This window comes from Solea solea, chromosome 10 (genome assembly GCF_958295425.1).
Source record: "Solea solea chromosome 10, fSolSol10.1, whole genome shotgun sequence".
Lineage (NCBI taxonomy): Eukaryota > Metazoa > Chordata > Actinopteri > Pleuronectiformes > Soleidae > Solea > Solea solea.
In genome coordinates this window covers 1,049,039-1,069,961 of record NC_081143.1, presented here as the reverse complement: position 1 = coordinate 1,069,961, position 20,923 = coordinate 1,049,039, and the positions used below count along the sequence as shown (strand labels likewise).

The 20,923-nt window shown below is 41.4% G+C and overlaps 2 protein-coding genes across 3 annotated transcripts in view; both read right to left on the bottom strand.

Moving 5' to 3' along the window:
- usp34 (ubiquitin specific peptidase 34) overlaps positions 1 to 5,538 on the bottom strand; it is a 63,847-nt gene extending 58,309 nt beyond the window's left edge. Inside the window, exons 1-2 of one of the 2 annotated variants that reach the window (XM_058640017.1) lie at positions 5,168 to 5,538; positions 341 to 431 (exon numbers count right to left, since the gene is read on the bottom strand). In XM_058640017.1, coding sequence (XP_058496000.1) covers positions 341 to 431; positions 5,168 to 5,210 — 134 coding nt within the window. In that variant the 5' untranslated portion in view covers positions 5,211 to 5,538. The remainder of the gene's footprint in view (positions 1 to 340; positions 432 to 5,167) is intronic. The other variant, XM_058640016.1, reaches the window with a different exon arrangement.
- Positions 5,539 to 6,518: 980 nt separating this feature from the next.
- xpo1a (exportin 1 (CRM1 homolog, yeast) a) lies at positions 6,519 to 20,148 on the bottom strand. The gene is made up of 25 exons (XM_058640026.1): positions 19,514 to 20,148; positions 18,342 to 18,468; positions 18,011 to 18,112; positions 17,327 to 17,399; positions 17,181 to 17,242; positions 17,038 to 17,082; positions 16,767 to 16,948; positions 16,016 to 16,064; positions 15,805 to 15,924; positions 13,977 to 14,105; positions 13,697 to 13,855; positions 13,106 to 13,282; positions 12,472 to 12,610; positions 12,012 to 12,193; positions 11,365 to 11,521; positions 11,114 to 11,277; positions 10,629 to 10,763; positions 10,368 to 10,551; positions 10,171 to 10,277; positions 9,603 to 9,797; positions 9,346 to 9,514; positions 8,469 to 8,603; positions 7,708 to 7,867; positions 7,395 to 7,491; positions 6,519 to 7,312 (listed from the first exon to the last, which is right to left on the bottom strand). Exons 2-25 carry the CDS (start codon positions 18,459 to 18,461, stop codon positions 7,166 to 7,168), a joined length of 3,189 nt encoding a protein of 1,062 aa, XP_058496009.1. The 5' UTR covers positions 18,462 to 18,468; positions 19,514 to 20,148; the 3' UTR covers positions 6,519 to 7,165.
- Positions 20,149 to 20,923: the final 775 nt, after the last annotated feature.

Sequence of the window (20,923 nt, the reverse complement as noted above, 5' to 3'; positions counted from 1 at the left end):
CCAGCAGGAGACTCACTCTCCCACACCAAACCTCATAGAGAAAATCAGTGATTTTAGCTGCAGGGACACAGGAGCTGCTGGTCCTCTGCTGCCTCGTGTGGTGACTTTGTGTCACTGAGGTCAATCTGAACAAAGGATTTCAAACACTGAAGTGACAAAATAAGACATTAGAACTTAGTGATGGAGGCAGCAGTTGATCAACAACTCCTGTGTGTGATGCTATGAGGTTTGGTGTGGGAGAGTGAGTGTTATGAAAGCTAATTTGTGTTTGCAGGATTTGTGTTGTGATTTTGGTCACAATCTTTAAAAAGTGGGAGAAACACAGGTTTATGGCGCTCACCTCTGAGTCCAAGAGCTGATGTAGCCCAGAACTCGCAGAGCATGTTCCTTCTTCAGCTGGAAACCACCTTCACTGCCGTCTGCATCTGATACTGAGGAGAAGAAACACTGTCAGACAACGACAGCACGACAACAACAACGACAGCACGACACAGGTCAACGACAGCGCAACAACGACAGAACTACAACAGCACGACACACGACAACGACAGCAGTATCAGTGGAGAAATTCAAATCCCATTTGATTGTAAGCTGTCATGGAGACAAAGACAAAGTCGAGTGCCGGTCAAAAAACTTGATCAATTGAGTCATTGTTTGGTCCATAAAATGTCAAAAAAATCAAAACCAGTTTGTGTTGAATATTTTCTGGTTTCTTTGCTCCGTAAAACAAAGAAATCATTAAAAACTCGATCATTTTGGATCGTGGACAAAAGCAAGACATTTGAGAACATCATCATTTCCACGTTTCAACATGTTATGACATTGTATGGACCGAACATGCTGGACTATACATGATTATGAAATTAGTTGTTGTGCTACAATGGCTACAAACACAACAACTAATAGTAACCATGGCAACTGCTGATTTGGGCGACACCTCTCTGAAATCACCAGTGTGGAAATATTTTGCATTCTCCGTGGGTTTTGTCAATGACAAGAAAAACCACGGTGTGTAAGCTATGTTATGAGCACACAGGACAAAGACGTAACCATGGCAACAACTCCGTTAACAGACAACTCTTTTGTCCTCATTTGGAGCAAAAACGTCTTCAAAATCTAAACTGTCTCTAAGGTGATAACTAGAGTTGTAGACGTGTTTGTAGCATCAGTCAAGTGACCTGTAGTCATGTGACCTTATTCAGTGGTGGAAACCTCCTCACTTTCTGAAAATGTCCTCACTTGATCCTCACCTTCATTACTTTATGGAAATGTTCTCACTTTCTTAAAATGTCCTCACTACCTAATAATGTCCTCAATTGGAGCAAACACGTCCTCAGAGTTCAACTGTTTCTAAAGTGATAACTAGAGCTATAGACGTGTTTGTAGCATCAGTCATGTGACCTTGTTCAGTGGTGGAAAAGCCTGGATTTAAACATTTCTGGAACCACTCTACGGAACGGCAAGCAAATGATTTTCAACATTGACTAATCTGTTGATTATTTTCTCGACTAATTGATTAAATGTTTAGTTCATAAAAAGTCAGAAAATATCGATCAGTGTTTGTCACACTCTGGAAATGATGTCTCGGTTTTTGTCCACAAACCACAAAATGATTCAGTTTTAATGATTCCTTTGTTACACGGAGAAAAAAAACCAAACATGAAATACTCAACATTTAAGAAGCTGAAAAATCACACATATTGTTTTAATTGTTGTTTTTTTGGTTGTTTATTGGGGAACTGTGTCCCAGATTTTACCAGCAGGTGGCGATAGTCTGTACTCATGACGGCCCAGCGCCCTGAACGTCTATGACACTTAAGACGAAGGTGGACTTAAGGTGTTTTAAAAGTAGAAGAGACGAGTACAGGTGAATGCGTTTACGCTCGTTTCTTTAAAAAAATCTTATCAGCATTTTATGAACTCCTCTGAAACTCTAAAATGTCCGGCTCTGATTCAGTTTAAAGCAGCGCAAATAACATTCAGAGCAAGATAATAACTTCCAAATGAAATGAAATAAAGACATTGTTTATATAAAATTTAAGGGGAAGAAATTCAATTTAAAAACAGTCTACCATATGAATAAAACATAAATCAGTTTAAAAGAATATACAAAATACACAAGGATGAAGATCAGCAGTTTAATGGTAGTGTTTAACCCTTAAGAGTTTAATATTCTAACTTATTTGTTCCTGGAGGCAGAAAATGTCACCTTCCCAAAAACTGCTGTAGAAAATGCTATATATTCATTTGTTTGCCACCTTAAATTAGTCTTTTAAAAAATACTTCAGCCTGCAATATACATCTCAAATATTAACTATATTTTTGAGATTTTAACCCATTAAAGCCCAAAGTATGTTTGCACAACACAATAATGTTCATTCAACACAAACAAAATGGCATGACAGTAAAATACGGAATGGCACAAAATGTCCCGAGGAACTCTACAGGGTTAAAGGCAGACATAATCTTCTATTGTACTGAAAACATTTAGAACCTTGAATAAAATACTGTGCAATTATTTGGTTATTATGGGATAAATTAAGTTGTGTGTAATAACAGTGGGGTAGGAACAATAAGAACATATAAGTTTATACTTCGGCCTACTCCTTTCCAAATAAAACCCATTCTCAACGCCTTTTCGGATTTAGGGGTATTTTTGTAATAGTGCCCCCATACAGGTCTGGCATATGTACTACAGCGGGAAAAGTCGGGGAAGCAAACGGACTTGAGACAGCACAGGGTCCTAAACTTCTACGACATTTAAGAGGAAGACGGAAAACTGCTCTGAGAGATTTGAAGTTATCTTAAAAAAAATAGTCTAGGTTAGGGGTGGGTGGTACACTGGTGTCATAGTCATCACCGGTGTGACATTGCGCCACGACATGGATTTTGCAATACCGTCAATACCGTAAAAGTAAAACCTATTCGTATCAGCTTTGCAGGTGGTAAAAAGGGAGTGGTCATTAAATTAGCGTAACGAGCACTAACCTGGGTAATCAATAAAGAAACGACTGGGCCTATAGCCTATATTATCTGAAAAGAGATGAGTGGAGTGTTGGAACCAGGCGGAGAGACCAAGGCCGCTAAAGAGGAAACTCATATTCGAAAAATGAGAGACCTCCGTTATTTGGAACTGGTTTGGTTTTAAATCATCCGACACGGAGCAAACTAGAGTAATATGCAAGGTTTGCCGCCGTGTTGTGACAGCAAGAGGTGGAAACACAAGCGTCCTGTGTCATAATTTAAAAAATATGCACGCCCGTGAATATGAAGAGGCAAAACGAGCGCAAGTGGGACCAGCAGCACCAGCGGAGCACGTCCCAAGACTACACAGCTTTCACTGCAGGCATCGTTTACTGCTGCTACACCTTACTACAAGAGTAGTAAGAAATGGAAAGATATTACCAGGGCAACTGCGCTGGTGATATCTGCGCTATATATATATATATATATATATATATATATATATATATATATATATATATATATATATATATATATATACACACATATATATATACATATATACGTACATATATATATATATATACACACATATATATATACATATATATATACATATATACATATATATATATACACACACACACACACACACACACACACACACACATATATGGACATGGTGCCCATTCAAACCATAGAGAGAGATGGCTTCAGATATGTGGTTCACACTCTGGAGGCTACTCCTCCCAAAACATACCAAAAAAAGTAATACCGTGATATTATACCGTCACCGTTCAAAAGATGAAAAATACCGTGATATTAATTTTAGGTCATTATCGCCCACCCCTAGTCTAGGTTTGTGCTTTTTAGCGTAAACAATCACTACTACTCTGGGAAAATGCATTCTCTACAGCTTTGTGGCAGTGCTGCATACAGGCCTGGCATATGTACTACAGCGTTTCCTGAAACGATGCCGTGTTTGTGGAAAAATTTAACAAAGAAACAAGACGTTACAATAGTCTTTATTCGTTACCGAAAAAATCCTCTTTTGAAAGCAACTCATGAAAACAGGTCCAGGTTGTCAAAACGCCACCTGTGCTTTTTAGCGCAAACAATCATTACATTACTTTGGGAAAACGCATTCTCAACATCTTCTCCAGTTTCGTGTACTACGGCGTTTAAGGTTGTTTCGTGTGGATGAAGACGTTTCCTGAGAAATCGTTTTCGTGTAGACAGGGCCTCAATTTCTTAGCTTTGTCGGTTCTACGACTCTACTCGTGTTCTGTACACAGTGCACTCCTAAAATCTTTGCCAATATCTGGGTATTTCTGTAACAGCGCCGCTTACAGGCCTGTTGTTTCGTGTGGACAAAGACGTTTCCTGAGACGTTCCTGTGTTTACGAAAAACTTTGTAAACTTCAATCATTTTCGTGTGGACGGGGCCTCAATTTGTTAATGAAATTGCTGCTCAAATGCCACCTGTGCTTTTTACCACAAACGATCAATATGTTGCGTCCTCTACATCTTCTGCAGTCTCGTAGCAGCGCTGCATACAGGCCTGGCATATGTACTACAGTGTTTCCTGAAACGATGCTGTGTTTGCGAAAAACTTTGACAAAGAAAAAGATTGTTTTCATGTGGACAAAGCTAACACATTGAGGCCGTACAACTGTCTTCGAGTTCTGATTGGCTGGAGCTAAACAACCAATCACAATGTCTCACAGACAAACTTGACGGCTAATTCAATTAACTAAATCGTGCGTCGCGTCAGCCGACTGTGGCCGACTGTGGCGCACACGCCGCTGCGACCAGTGTTACGACCCGGTCACCGACTGACCGACCGTTGGGGCAGCGGTGTGTCCCGGGGCCTTTGACAGACAGACAGACAGACAGGGCCCCAACACTGTGACTGCCAGTCTAGGGAAGGGGGAAAACTAGCTCCTCACATTCATACGAATAACCCCCGCGCTGTGACACTCGACACGTCACTGTCACGCAGTGACAAACACACGAGCACGAAGCCGAGGCCGCCACTGTCCCGTGGCAGCGCACGGTGGACACGGAGGACAGCGGACACGACAACAATCATCACCACAAAGTTGCACCGAGCTAGCCGCCGAAGCTAACAGCCGAGCTAACCGTGCTAAAGGATGCTAACAACGAGCAGCCTGAATGAGGAATGAAACAAAATGACGCTTACTTTCGTTGAGCACCTCCACCAGCTCGGCACAGTTTTCACACATTGTTCATGAAGCGGAAAAGTGAGTGCGGCTCCTCAGACCATGGCACCGCTGGAGCTGTTGTTAGCCGTGACTGCTGCTTGTTTTGGGGGTTAAAAAAAACACAGGCCCGGTGGAGGAGGAGGAGGCTGCTGAAGGTTATTCCACTGAAACAAGGCGCGCGAAACGAGCGCGTGGACAACGCGATTCGCATCCGCGTGAAGTCGCCGTCCGCGCTGAAGTTGCGAGGCAGAGTCGAGTGGAAACCGAGTCAGCCTCGGATCTGAGCGTCACTGGAGAGAGTAGACACAGCGGCCATGTTGAAAAAGGAGGGGAGGGCGACACACACACACACACACACACACACACACACACAGCAGCGTGCGCGGCGCTCGGCACTTTCCGTCGTGTCTCCTTCAGCTCCGTTCGGCTTCCTCCGCCGATCCCGCGAGATCTCGCCAGCGAAGCGATATTTTACGGTCTTCCTATGAACGTTCAAGGGCGATAAATTAAAAAGTACACGATTAAAGGTCGTAAACGAATGTAAATGTGTATTATTGTACATGAGTCATCACCGTAACACAACTACACACAAACTAACGCGATTATTATGTATATAATTAATGTGACTGTACATCAAATATTTTATATGCACACAATATATAATATCTACATGTTATGTCCATTCACTTTAGTTATATAAATGTCTAACCATGTATGTTATAGGAAGTGCATATAATTAACCATCCGTACATTGTCTTTAAAATGAATGTGCATTACTGTCAAGTTACATTGTGTAGAATAATTAATATCAAAATATTGTCAATTTATGTAATCATTAATGTGAATGTTGTAGATAAAAGCCAAACAAATATGAACATTGAAGGCCACAATGTTATTTTTTTTTAAAAATTCATGTACATAATGTAGATTATGTACATGTTACGCCATTCACTTTATTTATGTTAGCCCATGTATGTTCTAAGCAATGTACATGACGGTGTACAATATTACAGTATATAATTAACCATTTACATTATGTGGATTAATGCAGTTAAAATATAAATGTATATTGTTACATTATACAATGAACCATGTACATTGACCATTACAGCAATAATTGTACCTTAGTCAGCACTGTAATACAACACAAAAAAATAGTGCAATTATGTATATAATTAATGTAAATGTTGCACAGAAAAAACTATTTTGTACATAATGTATATCATAGGCCACATTTGGCAGAGGAAGAGCAGAGGTCTGGCATAAGAAACAGATGAAGATTAACAGTTTGTTTCCTTTGATTAAAAAAAAGCAAAGTGACACAATACATTTGTAAAAATAGCCAACTTTATATTTTCAGAGTAAAGTCGTACTACGACAGCTTTACAAACACAGGCTTCCTCAACATCCAAACACAGAGCCGACACTGAAGCTCTGAGCAGAAGGAAAAAAGAATAAAAAGAAAAACTTTGCAAAAACAATCGGAGAAAAAAGAAAGTAACATGTTTACATCACATTCATCCTGTGCTGTGTTCATGGTTCTTCTCAAACCAGAGCAATCAACTAACCACTGCAACACTTTCAACATATATTACATATTAACAAGGGGTGGGGCCAGAAGGGGGGGCAGGGTTAACTGTGATTTTAAAAAATAACCTTTAATTCTTTCAACTTCATGCAGGAGTAACAGAAGCACAGGAGCAAACAAAGTATCAAAGAACAAACCAAAGACAACACGTCAAAAAAAAACTGGATCACTTTTATAAAAGAAGAGTGAGGGAGGGGGCGCTGTTCTCATTTACATATTGACATTGATTTGGTCAACCCAGTGCTGGGCTTCTTTGATGTGGCCCCTCCTTCTTTTGCACACAAACAGACAAACACATGGACAGGAAGTGTCATGACGTTTCCTTCCTTCACATTTGTTCTGTGTACACTGGACACTTGCTGCTGCTGCTGCTGCTGCTGCTGCTGCTTCAGTCGGCCATCTCCTCTGGCAGCTCATGGGGGTTCAGGATTCCAGGCACAGACAACTGGATCTTGTGTTTCTCCTCCTGGGCCTGACGCAGAGATGTCTCCCTCTCCTCCAGGAACAGGTCTGTCGTGTCCTCGCCGGCAAACTCCTGCAAGGAAGAACAAACAGAAGATCAGCAGAAGATCAGCAAAGCACTGTTTTCCTCACCAAACCTCCACACGTTCACTCACCTTGATCTGCACTAGGAAGTCCCTCAGGTGCTCCTTGAAGGCTGGGATGTCCTGATTGAGGCTGAACAGACCTGTGACAAACACCTTCACCTGAGCACTGAAGACAACAGAGAAATAAACACCAATCACCATCACATGACTCCGAGCAGAGCTTCTCAAATACCAGCTCAGTATCTCAGTAACACTGACATGAAAATACAGTGCTCACCCTCCTCCTCCTCACATACTTCATACATACACGCACTGGTTGAATGAATCTGTGCGTGTGTTTGTTTGTGCGGCGCGTCACATGACACAGCCCTGGTCTACTCACTCCTGCAGGTGAGGGAAGGCCGTCTTAAGCAGGTTAGCGATGTACTCCTGGACGTGCACCTGGTTGTTGGCGGAGCTGACGGCGTTCAGCGCCACGCTCACCTTCCCCTCCTCCACCAGGTTGAACATGTAGGCCAAGATGGTGGCATGCATGGTCAGACCTGCAGACGCAGCAGAGGGCGGAGCTTGTCAAGTCTTTAGTCAAGTTCATGAGCCGTTTTGTCTCCACAGACACAAAAACACAACTTTGCTCGACTGATAGAAGTCTACACCAAACCACATAGAGAAAATCAGTGATTTTAACATCACACAGGAGTTGTTGATCCACTGCTGCCTCCATCACTAAGTTCTAATGTCTGATTTTTGTAAAATTCTGTGTTTGAAATCCTTTGTTCAGATTAACCTCAGTGACACAAAGTGACCACACGAGGCAGCAGAGGACCAGCAGCTAAAATCAGTGATTTTATCTCTGGACTTTGGCGTGGGAGAGTGAGTGGTTTACAAAGTTCAGTTTCCTGTTGGAAAAGTCTGTCTCACAGCGAGATAAAGACGTGAACGTGTTCTTCAGGTATCGTAGACTTATGTAGACCGACATTTTAAGAGGTAAACATTTTGATTAGTGGCTAAAAATTGCGTTCACATTTCAATTCTTATAAATAAACTCAAAAATACACTTTAAGAGTGAAAGCCATGAACAGGGTTTTGTTTTTGTTGCTACACCATCACCGTGCAGCCAACATGAGAGCAGGTAAATGAGTTCACCTGCAGTGTGCGAGGTGTCGGTGACCACAGAGAAGATGTGCTGCAGGATGTCACAGAAGTAGGTCTGGTAGAAACTCTGTGCTGCCGATTCCTCTGCAGACACGTTCTGCAGCAGAGTGTAGAGGATCTGGAGACCTGACACACACACACACGCTGATTTAAATTCAATACACTCATTATATAACAACTGAAAGTGGACGACAACAACATTTGACTTAACTGTTACTAAGGATGAACGATACTGGACTTTTTGCCGATATGCCGCAAGTGCTTGCGATATGTTTTTCCCCTGCATCCAACTGTACAGGTTGGATGCTGTCGTGACATCATATTTTTATATTCACTGTAATAAATAAATAAATAAATAAATAAATAAATGGGGGCAGAAGATGCCAGCATGGAAGTCAAGGAGGTAGTTTCTTTTTCACAATCCAGCTGAAGCACAGCTGCAGCTGGACACTGAAGAGTCATGAGCCCACGCCCAACAATCAAAGTAGTTCCAATTTCTACTTAGAATTTGGAACCATACTTATAAACCCAAACTCTATTTATAATCCCCAAATCTATTTATAATCCCAAACTCTATTTTTCGTAGTAGAAAATTGGTGGTTGTTCATCGCATGTGTGTAGAGAGTTTTGTTAAGTTAAATTCGTTGGCGCCGTTATTCTAGAATTTACGGTAGTCAGTCATCTACCTGTTACTCGGTAGCGCAGAGTTATGGCGTAATGTTTATGTGCCGGGCGGTAAGCGTGTGTGGCTTGTTGTCATCTTGAGCTGTGGAGAGCGATAATAAAGTTGACTGAACAAATAAAGAGAGAACCATTGTCGGCTATTTACAAGTTTGACTACAGGACGAGCTGAAGTGTGTTCACACACCTGTGTCGGCCACGTTCCTCATGGTGTGCTTGAAGGCCCATATGATGGAGTCCAGGATGAGTTTGAACTGGGCTGGGGCGATGGACAAGAAGGCCGGGAAGCACTGGGAGGTGGCGGCTTGAAGGAGGTAGAAGAAATGTGTTCTGTGCTCTGGGAATTCTTCAAAGTCCTGACAGCAGAAAAAGAGAAAAGAAGCTGTTAATGTTTAAAACTCGACTCCCTCTGGTGGCGCGGAGGATAAGACGACTCCGACTGACCTTGTTGATCATATTCAAAGTGCACTCAAAGACGGCGTCAAAGATCTTGGGGATTTCTGCCGTGATGTGGACTCCCAGTTTGTTGACGATGGTCGCCATGGTGCTGAGGACCTCGGGGTCGCGGGCAGCCGGGACGTTCCTCTGGTAGTCGATGAGCACGGCCTCCAGCAGGGGGGGCACAAAGTTCTCTGCCACCTGGAACATCAAACACGGTCACATGTATGGTGATAATCCAAGTTTAGATTAACTTCAGCTTCTCAAATGTGAATATTTACTGGTTTCAAAGAAATCATCAAAATGGATTTTCTATTGCTTTTTTTTTGGACAAAACAAGATGTTTCCAGCTTTGGGAAAAACAAATGATTCTGATTTTAATAACTGCCATTAAAGCCACAGTAGGCAGGACCACAGGAATAAAAAGCTGATTGTGGAGTTTTATTTCCAGGTGGTTGAACGTTAACGAGACTTCTTAGTTGTGAGTTCCTCATTAGAACTTAAACGGACTCGTTTCTCTCTGTATGAAAAGTGTTAAACAAACATTCGCTGTCGATCGATCAACCTCGCTCACCATCTGAGGGTCGTTGGAGCGACTGACCCAGCCTGAGATCAGCTTCAGCGTCTCTCTCTTCACCGTCCTCATGCTCCGGATCAGAGGCTGTTTGGTCACCATCTCACCTGATGAAGACGAGGAAGGAAAGAAAACTCAGCAGCGACACCTCAAGATGCAAACGCACAGAAACACAGACGCAGCAGAGGAGTTCTGACCGTTGGTCTGCACGGCTGAGGAAATGTTTTCACTCAGACACTTGTAGACGTTGAGCATGTCCAGGTAGATTCGTCCCAGCTGGACGACGAAGGGATGACCCACGGCTTTACAGGCTCTGACGTTGGTCTTGAGAATGCTGCCCAGCTGACGCACCGTCTCCGCGTCCTTCAGAATGTCCACGTTCTGCAACAGAGACCACGGAGTGGCATCAGAACGTTGCGGGGACGAGACATTGGGAGGGAAGACATATTTCCACTCACCTTGGTGGCCTGCTGGATGATACTGTCCCACACCTGGTTTGGCAGCATCATGTACTTCTCTATGAGGAGCTCTTGGACGGCCTGGTCCGTCTGAGCCCCGATCATGTAGCCCACCGCCTCGTAAAACGTGTGCACCTGTGCAGACACGGACCAAAGGAAGGAAGTTATCAAGAATCTTTCAGAATAAAGCTTCTCCTCTCCTGACCATGTACACAATGAACATCTAAAGTACCGCTTGAGCTCCTGAGCTCCTGATTCTGAGGACTCCTGGTTGCTGACAGACAGTAGGGGGCAGTGGAACACCTTTAACCATCACAATGACTCTGAAGCCTTTACATTAGAGTAAAAGTCCAGCACAGTTCTGATTTAATAAAAGTGACTGTGCTTCAGCAGTGAACTACTTCTACAGGATCACACTGACTTTTGACCTTCATGAGGTCCAGGAGAGGGACTGACAGATGGACGCCCTGACACACAGCACTGACCTGCTGCGGCTGCAGGTCACAGATGATGGTGTTGATGTTGTTGAGGATCTCGTCGATGAAGGGCATCACCTCTCCCACCTGCACCTGGACAAAATGACGCCGGCACTTCTGAGCGATTTTAATGAAGGTGTCGCACGCCATGTCCTGGACGCCGTCATGGGTTTCTGAGCGAGGGACAAACACAAAGAGTCTAATTTACGACACCCGTGTTATCATTGACAGGCAGTGGTGGACACTGAGGTGTTTCTCACCGTGCATGAACTCAAACAGCTTGTTGACGACGGTCTTCAGGAACTTCCAGTGAGCTCGCAGGAAGCGAGGATACTGTCCGACAATGTACATGATGTTGGAGGCGATGATGGCCTTGTTGTCTTTACCTCGCTTCTGTTCACACAAGCCAAGCAGGTCCTGAGGGTGGAACAAACACACACACACACGTAATCAGGTTTGGCTTCTTGAGATTCAGCCTAAAACACAAAGTTGGTGTCACTTTGTAAATCACTCATTCTCCCACACCTAACCCCAGAGAGAAAATCAGTGATTTTAACATCTCACACGCACACACACGCAGGAGTTGTTGATCCACTGCTGCCTCCATCACTAAGTTTTAATGTCTTAATTTGTCACTTCAGCATTTAAAATCCTTCATTCACATTGACCTCAGTGACACAAAGTGACCACACAAGGCAGCAGAGGACCAGCAGCTCCTGTGTCCCCGCAGCTAAAATCAGATTTTCTCTCTGGACTTTGGTGTGGGAGAGTGAGTGGTTAACAAAGTTCAGTTTCCTGTTGGAAAAGTCTGTCTCAGTGAGATAAAGACATTAACATGTTCTTCAGACATTACAGACAGACTGCAACTGACCCAAAATATAATATAATGTAGTACAGTGTGTCACACCTTGATGACCGTGACCAGGAACCTCTTCTCGTCCTCCTCGTGCATTGCCCCGCTGATGGAGCCAATGGCCCAGCACAGCATGTTCAGGTTCCTCCACGACCACTCAGTACCGTTCACCTGACTGTGGAGCTTCTCCGTCATGATGCGGTCAGTGTCGGCATAGTCCAGATGAGTCAGGTACACTACAGACAGACAGACAGACAGACAGACAGAGATGACAAGATGCTTCCACCGCATAAGAGCTAGTGAAAGTAATGCAGGTTGAGCTAACAGAAGCAGCTTCAAGATGCATTCAAGGAACATTGTGAATTTCATGACTTCTGCTGCCACACTGTGGTAACATGTGCACCACAAATGAGGTCATCATTGGAATATAAAAGAAAGTGAAAACTGCGAGAGGATTAATTTTTTTTTTAGTTGATGCACTAGAAAAAGAGTGAGCAGTGATGGAGAAACTTACCCAGAGTCTCTCTCATGTTCTTGTAGAGGTTGATGGCATCTGTGTCCTTCATGAACTCCCTGACCACCTCGCCCTGGTCGTTCTCCACCACCAGAACCTCCTCTGGTTTAGCCATGCGGCTCACCATCAGCAACCGGACCTATGAGAAGAAGGAGAATAAAGAGAGCAATCAGAAGAAGAATGAGGAATGAGGGGAATAATAATGAGAAGAAGAATGTGAAATAGGGGAAGAAGAAGAATGGTAATGAAGAGGAAGAAAAGGGATAATGAGAAGAGGAATAATAATCAGAAAAAGAGGAATTAATAATGAGAAGAATAGAAATAGGAATACATTAATGAGAAGATGAGGAAGACGAACAGTAATAAGAGGGATAAGTAGAAGAAGAAAAAGAGAAATAATGACAATAATTCCTTCAATTACAATAGGTCCTAAATAGAAGAGGAATAAGGAGGAGGGGAATAAGGAGGAGGACAGAAGAAGGAGTTCAACCAGGACAGAAGTGCAGACGACTTCCAGGCATTTTTTTTTTTCAATGTGTTTGAGTCAAAGTCACTTGAATCATAAGACAGGTTTATATCTGTGACACTGATTGGCTCGTGCTGACCATGTGACCATGTCATGTGACAGACATACCTGGGACAGCACAGGTAGGAAGAAGTGTCTGCGCGGTGGGACGTCAGACAGGATGGGGGTGCTGGAGAAGGGACTCTCCCTGTAGAGCTCTGCTGCCAGGTGGTTCCAGTACTCCAGGCAGATCTTGAAGATCTCCGTCTCCTCCACCTCGGACACCAGCAGCATAAAGTGCAGCGCCTGGACGTGGAGCACAGTTCAGCCAGGTCACATGACAGCAGCAGTGGTGACAGGGACTGTTACAGTCATGGTCTGTGGCCATGTCAACATTTCAATGTTTGGAAAACACCAAACAACATTTTTTTTTTTAGGGCTGCAATCAATTCATCTGTTTTGTTCAGAAAATCACAGAACTGTTTAGTCATTAATTTAGTTATTGATTAACCAAATTAAAAACATTTTCTGGACAAATTATAATATTATAATTATTTATTCATATCTCTAAAATTCCAATGAGATCCAAGCAGAGACCAAACATCTCTCATGTGCAGCAGTTTGTCTGTAGGAGGACAAACGTGGACATTTCCTCTGCAGTTTGTCCAAAAATACAGAATCATGTCACAGAGAAAGCAGCTGCTCTTTCAGTCCTCTTACCTCCATGAGCGACTCTCTCATGTTGGCCCTCTTCTCGATAAGCTGCCCGTGTTCTTTGAGGAAGGTGCAGAGGAACAGGCTGAGGTTCTGGATAAAGTTCTGCTCGTCGTCCTTCCCGTTGGCGTAGGCCACTCTGATGTTTGTGTTCAGAGGCAGCATCTGAGCAAAAACAGAAAAAACAACCCACTTTTATTCCTAATTCCATCATTTCCGAGCTTCTCACACAGCATGGCATCCACAGTGATTTACAAATGGAGAGTGTGTGTTTGTGTGTGTGTACCTGTTTGAGCTGACCCATGGTGAGTGTGAACAGGTTGATAAACTGCTCCTCGTACTGGTTGACACTCACGCCGGCGATCTCCGTCAAACACTTGAGTGTCACGTTGCGAAACATGGGCACGTTCAGGAACTGGGACACAAACACGGCAGACAGCAGGTTCACAGGCATGTTCATGAAAACTGTTACACATCAGTTCATGCTTTTTTAAAAATCAGTAATCAACTATTGGATCTGATCAAAGAGAAGCTTTTTTTCACCAACTTTAATTCTGTAAAGTTAACTTCTCATGAATATAATTTTGGTTAAGGAGTTGGCAGCTTATTCAGCTACTGTTTAAAAGGGCCACTTTACCCCAAAAATATACAGTTTTTTTTTTTAACCAATCTCCAGAGATAAATGTGTTCTTTGATCATCAGACAGTGGATCTCAGAGACATGTCTCATAACCACAGCAACAGAGCACAAAAGATTAAATAAAACTGACAAAAAGCTGTAGTCTAATGTAAAATAAAAACCCTACACTGTTCTCCACTGAGTTTCTGTCAATTATAACAAGTTTTACGAGTAAAAAATCTGGAAACAAATGAAATAACTTAAATAGGTCAAATTTAATCGAATAGAATGTGAATTAAACAAACAGCAGCATCGGAATTGTTTGAAGTTTCTCTTCATTTGAAAAAGTGGAAAAAATGGTGTGTAACAGCCCGTTAGTTATCAGGGATGTTGGCGTGTTTGCCAATATGTATTATGTGTAAAAGTCGTTTGGTGAAAAAGCGTGGAAAACTGGAAGTGGGAGGGGCTAAAAACAGTTCCATTAGGTCATCTGGTGTCAGGGTTAACGCACTGAACCAAACTTGGCACCTCATGGTATTTGAAGGAACTTGTCCAGGAGCTTTAGCACGATCGTCTGCACACATGGTGAGCTTACTGGACAAGCTGAGGATGTCACATGGCGTAAAGAAATTAAACAAAAAAAGTATAAAGCTACATTGAGTGACATAAAACCTTACTTCAAACATGAAACATTGGTCTTTATATTCCATCTATATATGGTGACATGAGACGTGATCAAATCTTAGATTTTCTATACATCGTCATATCGTGATGACTTTCCCTGGTCTTAAAGGCTGCTGCATTTCATAATTGTCATTTTTATATTGAATATGTTTATGGAACACACTGTTGCTTTAAAAAATACGTTTATATCAACAAGTTTATATTCAAACAAGTCACTGAATAACATTTGATTTTTTATCGTCAACATGAACGTTTGTAACGCACGCAAATATCCTTTTATTTAAAGAAAAAAAAGCAGGTTTATTGGAAATGAAAGGTAGTAATAAGTGTATTTTAAGATCATAATCAGCAGATTAGATTTTATTTTTGAGTGTAGTTACAGTGGATGGTCACTTTTGATAAGTCCAGAGAAACGACCTGTGTGCAGTTTTATATCCACTTATATCTCCAGGATATCAGGATTTAGACTCAAAATATAAACCAATTATAAAACAGCCTTACAGAAATATTAATTTATTTATATATATATATATATATATATATATATATATATATATATATATATATATATATATATATAAATAATATGTATATGTACACACACATACATATACAGACATATATACATACATATATATGCACATATATATATATATATATATATATATATATACACACATACATACATACATACACACATCAAATTAATACTTCTGTAAGGCTGTTTTATAATGTATCTACAGCTTTCAGATTTTTTTCCTATATTGCCAGTTTCATTGACACATGGAGGAGCATGAGCTGTGTTTTTTTACCTTGTAGACCAACGTGCTGATGAGTTTGGTCTCAAAGATGTAACCTAAAGGAATCCAATTCAGAAAGCGGAGGAGAGTCTCCAGTGTGGCGTGGACCAGAGGTGCATTCTGGGAGTTCTCCTACAGAAAAGGAGAAGAAGATAAAGTGGAGGGTTTATATGACGATAATTACACTTTGGAGGCAGACATTATAAAATAAGTGAAGTCTTACCATGACAAACTGGCACAGCTGGAATATCTGAGAGAACTCGTTGCACATGCTGAAAAAGACGTGAACATCAGTTAAGGTCAAATAAAAGATTGACCGACTGTGGCAGGGTTTCAGTGAAAGCAGAGTTCCGTTTTGCCATTTTTAATCATGTGCAACATTCCAATCAAATTCACAATCATGATTTTAGTTTCAACCATGATAGTAAACCCACATTGGTGTATGCGCGCTCCACCAGTAGTGCACTGGATGTATTTAAGACAAATAATGCCACAGTAAAAGACAGATAACACAACATAGAGCTGACAGTGGAGGCGCAAGGGAGAAAAACTAGGTCAAATCTGGACTGCAGTGTTGTCGGTAATTACTCAGAGAAGTTTATTTATGAAGCACAAAGGGCTGTACAATCATAAATAAAATACTTCAGCAAGAAAAATAACAACACGTACTTTGCACGTTTGTCATAAACCAATTACAATCAACCTGAAGTAAGATATGTTTTCAGCGCCTTCTTAAAACAATCAACAGAGTCCATGCAGCGCAGGGGCAAGGGAAGTGCGTTGTCTGGACTCTGAAAGACCGGTATCTCCGAGTCTTTAACTGTCCAACAGTGTACTTCACTGTTGGATAGTGAACACATTCGTTCAGAACAGATTTCGTTGTGTTCCGTTTGCGCGTGATCGGGCCCTGAATCTGTTTTTTTTCCACTGAGCCTTAGGTTTGTTGTCACATGATCGTCATGTCGTTCACTCACCTGTCTTTGAGGTGCTTGGCCTTCACCTGCGTCATCTGGCCACTGGAGAAGTCAAAGACCTCCTCACTGAGCAGTTTGAGGATGATCATGTTGTTCTGACAGAGGCTCTCACTGGTGCGACTCGCGCCCACGATGTCACTGATGAATGTGGGCCAGTGTTTGGGCCACTCCTGCTTCAGGATCTAAGAAGAAGAGCCATTTTCACACCTGTCGTTGGATTTGAACCAATGTTACTGGCTAAGTTTGACTGATTTTTGGTTTGATGAATTACCTGTACGAGGATCATGTTGAGTTTTGAAATGTAAACTCCCTCCTTCTGCAGACGAACAGAAAAACAACACTCACGTCACACGAGCAGTTAAAGCAGCAGCTTCATAAACGCTCGCATTCATATAAACGTTTACATTAACTCACCTCCATGTTTGAAGGATCCGAGGAAGTCTTGATTATTAAGCCAACTACATATTTCTTGATACCTGAAAACACATTCATGTGGTTTTATGAGACCATTATGTAGCAAAGACACAAAAAAATGTTCCGTTTCACGTCACCGAGTTTACCTTCACACTGATTCCTCGGGAGAATCTTCCAGCGTGTTTTAATGACCGTCTCCAGAATCTGCAGTGCATAATACTGAGAGAGGCAGGTTTGTTAAACAACAACAACAACAACAACAACAACAACAACAACAGAGTAAAAACACAGTGCAGAGCCGTCATGTTGGCAGGGTCATAGGATTCAACGGGTCAACCTGCAAATGTTCAAATCGCAGGAGGCGCACCAAAAGGTGTGTGAAAATAACACTTAAGATTATTGTCTTGATTGTACACAAGAGAACATCTTCAGTTTCTCTCTCTGAAATCACAATTAGATATTTATTCAAAATCAGGAGAGGGGAGTGTCTTCACTTTTCTACATCCTACTGTAAAACAGTGAGGATTTTTTTTCTCCATAATCCATTAATCTGTTAATTTTTTCCTTGATTTATTGAATGTTCAGTCTACAAAATGTTGACTTTTTTATTTCTTTGTTATATGGAGCAAAGAAACCAGAAAATGTTCACATTTAAGAAGCTGAAACAGAGTAAAGAAAAAACACTCAAACCTACTGAATTGAAATAGAAATAATTGTTTCATAATCGATTAACCGATGAATCTGTGAGTCCAGAGTGCTATGGTACTGCACCGTCAGGTCTAAGAGCAGCCGAGTGCTTCTGTGAAAATGTCTGTGGGTCAGGTTCATACCTTGGTTTTCATGTTCTGAGAAAACTCCAGGATGGTGTCAACCCTCGTCCATGCGTCCGGATGGTCCTTCAAGGTCGTCAGCACTTCCTGGGCCATCCGTTGCTAAAAGAAATATCGCCACAACACTTAACAAGACCTGAACCTTTTTCCCCCTGAGGTCCACACTGATTATATTTTGTCACATTTTTTATACACACACACACACACACACACACACACACATACACACATACATACATACATACATACATACATACATACATACATACATATATATATATATATATATATATATATACACACACATACATTAAAAAGAAAGTAGTGTTACCTGGGAACCAATGTCATGGTGCATGGAGTTCACAACATTGTCCAAGAGGTTGATGTCCAGTTTCTGACTGAAGTCCAGCAGTTGTCTGGCTGGATGATCTGACAACATCTCTGCTGGCATAGAGTTTCTGAGAGGGGAAGGTAACAGGAAGTGATTAAAATACACACGTGCACTGTATACACACACACACACACACACACACACACATACATACATACATACATACATACATACATACATAGTACAAACATCTCTGGCTACAACTTCGATTTAAGTGTTGATTATTTTCTCAAACAATTAATTAGATGATTTCGATGTTTGCTTCACACAGTGACAGAAAAGGTGGCGTTTCCCAAACCTTCACAAACACCTTGTTCATTAATCCACAGACAATTTGGTTTAGGGGTTGCAACCAACGATTATTTTTGCGTTCACTTAATTTGTTTCTCTGCTCCCCATAACAATGAAAGCATTAATACAGAATCATATTGTGTTGGTGGACAAAAAACAAAACATTTAAGAACATCATTTGAAATGCAGGTACGTTTGTGTTGACACATTTCAAACACACATTCTTATAAATTAAATACCAACATTCTGCTCAAGAGAAAGACTGAGAAGGTGTAGGCTGAAACTTATTTTGCCTGCTCTAGGTACTAATGGTACTTGTTAGCGTGTGATTTATAAAACAAAAACCCTTCATAATCGAAACAAGATCCACACCCTTGAGCGATGTACAATTCTGTATTAGATCATGTTACAGTAACAAAAACAGTTAATACAACTTTTACCGAAGTCATATTCTGGTAAGATACTGGTACTTTTTACTCAAGTGTCCCTTTAAGACACTTTACACGGGACAGGGCACGAGCTCGTTCCTCTAGCTCAGTCTGAATGTGTTAACCCTCGTGGTCCAATCATGACACATTGAAAAAAATGACAAAAGCGTCTCAACTCTCCATCCGGTGGCCTGTGAGCGTGGAGCTGCATTCACCGCAAAAAAACCGACTCATCGCTACAGTTTAGATCAAATAAAAGCGGTTATTTTCACGGACCGTGGATCTGTCAGCAGCCTCACTCTTTGAAACTATCCCAGAATACACCGCGCCTTTCTGGGACGGAACCGACGCTACTCGTCCGTGTGCTAGGCTACATGTGTTAGCTTAGCTTACCTGCTATGTTCAGGGCGCTCGTGGAAACGCAGCTCGTCACGGTGGGAATGTTGATTGTGTCGCTGAAAGAGAGACGTTTAAAAACAAAAGATCTTCTTCTTCTTCAACACGGAACACTTTTATCTCATGGCACGCGTTGACTCTGCCACTAGCCAAAAGCTAATGCTAGCTTTTCCGAGGTGACACCAGTTGATATTAAAATGTTAGTATTTACCGAGACTGTCAAAAAAATAATAACACAAAACTGTTCTTGTAGTTTAAACCCCAGCGTTGTTTGTTTTCTGCCTTCGGCCACTTTTAACTCCACACAGTGACCACAGCCAACTCCCACAAGGCTAATTAGCAACCTAGCGTGCTAATGGAAAAGTCAATGTTGTTTCGGCTCTGGCTAAAGCTAACGGCACATATTCACAGGAGTCACTCTTGGAGCGCTGTCTCGGGTAACAATCACGCCGTGGAATAGTCTCGTGTTTATTTCTGGCTCTGTTCGCGAACACCGTGGAGCAGCGGAGGTGTTTTAAAGCGTGTCTGCTCTTCCTCTAGGCTCATGCTTCCAACCACGGACCGGTTGAAACCGGTTGAGACCGGGATATTCATTCTCGGTGTTTCGGCCCGTAGCGCGCCGCGTAAAATTTGGACTGTGTACCAGCCCACATGGCGTCTGATTGGATGACGCCAGCGTTGTCGTCAGGCTTCATCATTGGCTCGGCGAAGCTGCCAATCACACACAAGGTCCCGCCCCCTGACTTGGCTCCAGTTTGACCTCTGACACATTTACAATAAACCAACAATAAATAAAATACATTTACAATAAAACAACAATAAATAAATACATTTACAATAAAACAACAATAAATAAATACATTTACAATAAAACAACAATAAATGAGATACATTCAGTATAAAAACTATAATAAATAAAATAAATTCCCAATAACATTACATAACATTACATTACATGTCATTTATCAGACGCTTTTATCCAAAGCGACTTACAATAAGTGCATTTAAACATTTGGGTACAAACAAGAGCTAGAAGTAAGTAAGAGCTTCAAGTAAGCCAAACTATAAAGGGCTAGTCATAAGTGCAACGTATAAGCAAGTGTTTTTTGTTTGTTTTTTTGTCGTCGTCTTAGTAAAACAACAATACACAAGATACATTTAGAATGAAACAACAATAAATAAGATCAATTCAGTATATAAACTATAATAAATAAAATAAATTCCTAATAAAACCAAAATGACAACAAATTAAAAATTATAAATAGGGCAATTTGAAAATAAAATAAAATTCAGAATATAATAACTATGGATAACATCAGTTAAAAAGAACATCATAAATAACATACATTCAGAATAAAACAATAAATAAGATAAATAAGATAAAGAATAAAACTAAGTAAATTTAGA

Bases quoted from the DNA above. Each gene is read 5' to 3' on its own strand.
- xpo1a (XM_058640026.1), bottom strand. From the start codon at position 18,461: ATGCCAGCAGAGATGTTGTCAGATCATCCAGCCAGACAACTGCTGGAC. The intron at 14,106-15,804 runs GTAAAAAAACAC...TTTGTGTCCCAG, and splicing joins TCAGCACGTTGGTCTACAAG to TTCCTGAACGTGCCCATGTT. The intron at 10,764-11,113 runs GTCAGTGCTGTG...GTGTCTGCACAG, and splicing joins GTGACCTGCAGCCGCAGCAG to GTGCACACGTTTTACGAGGC.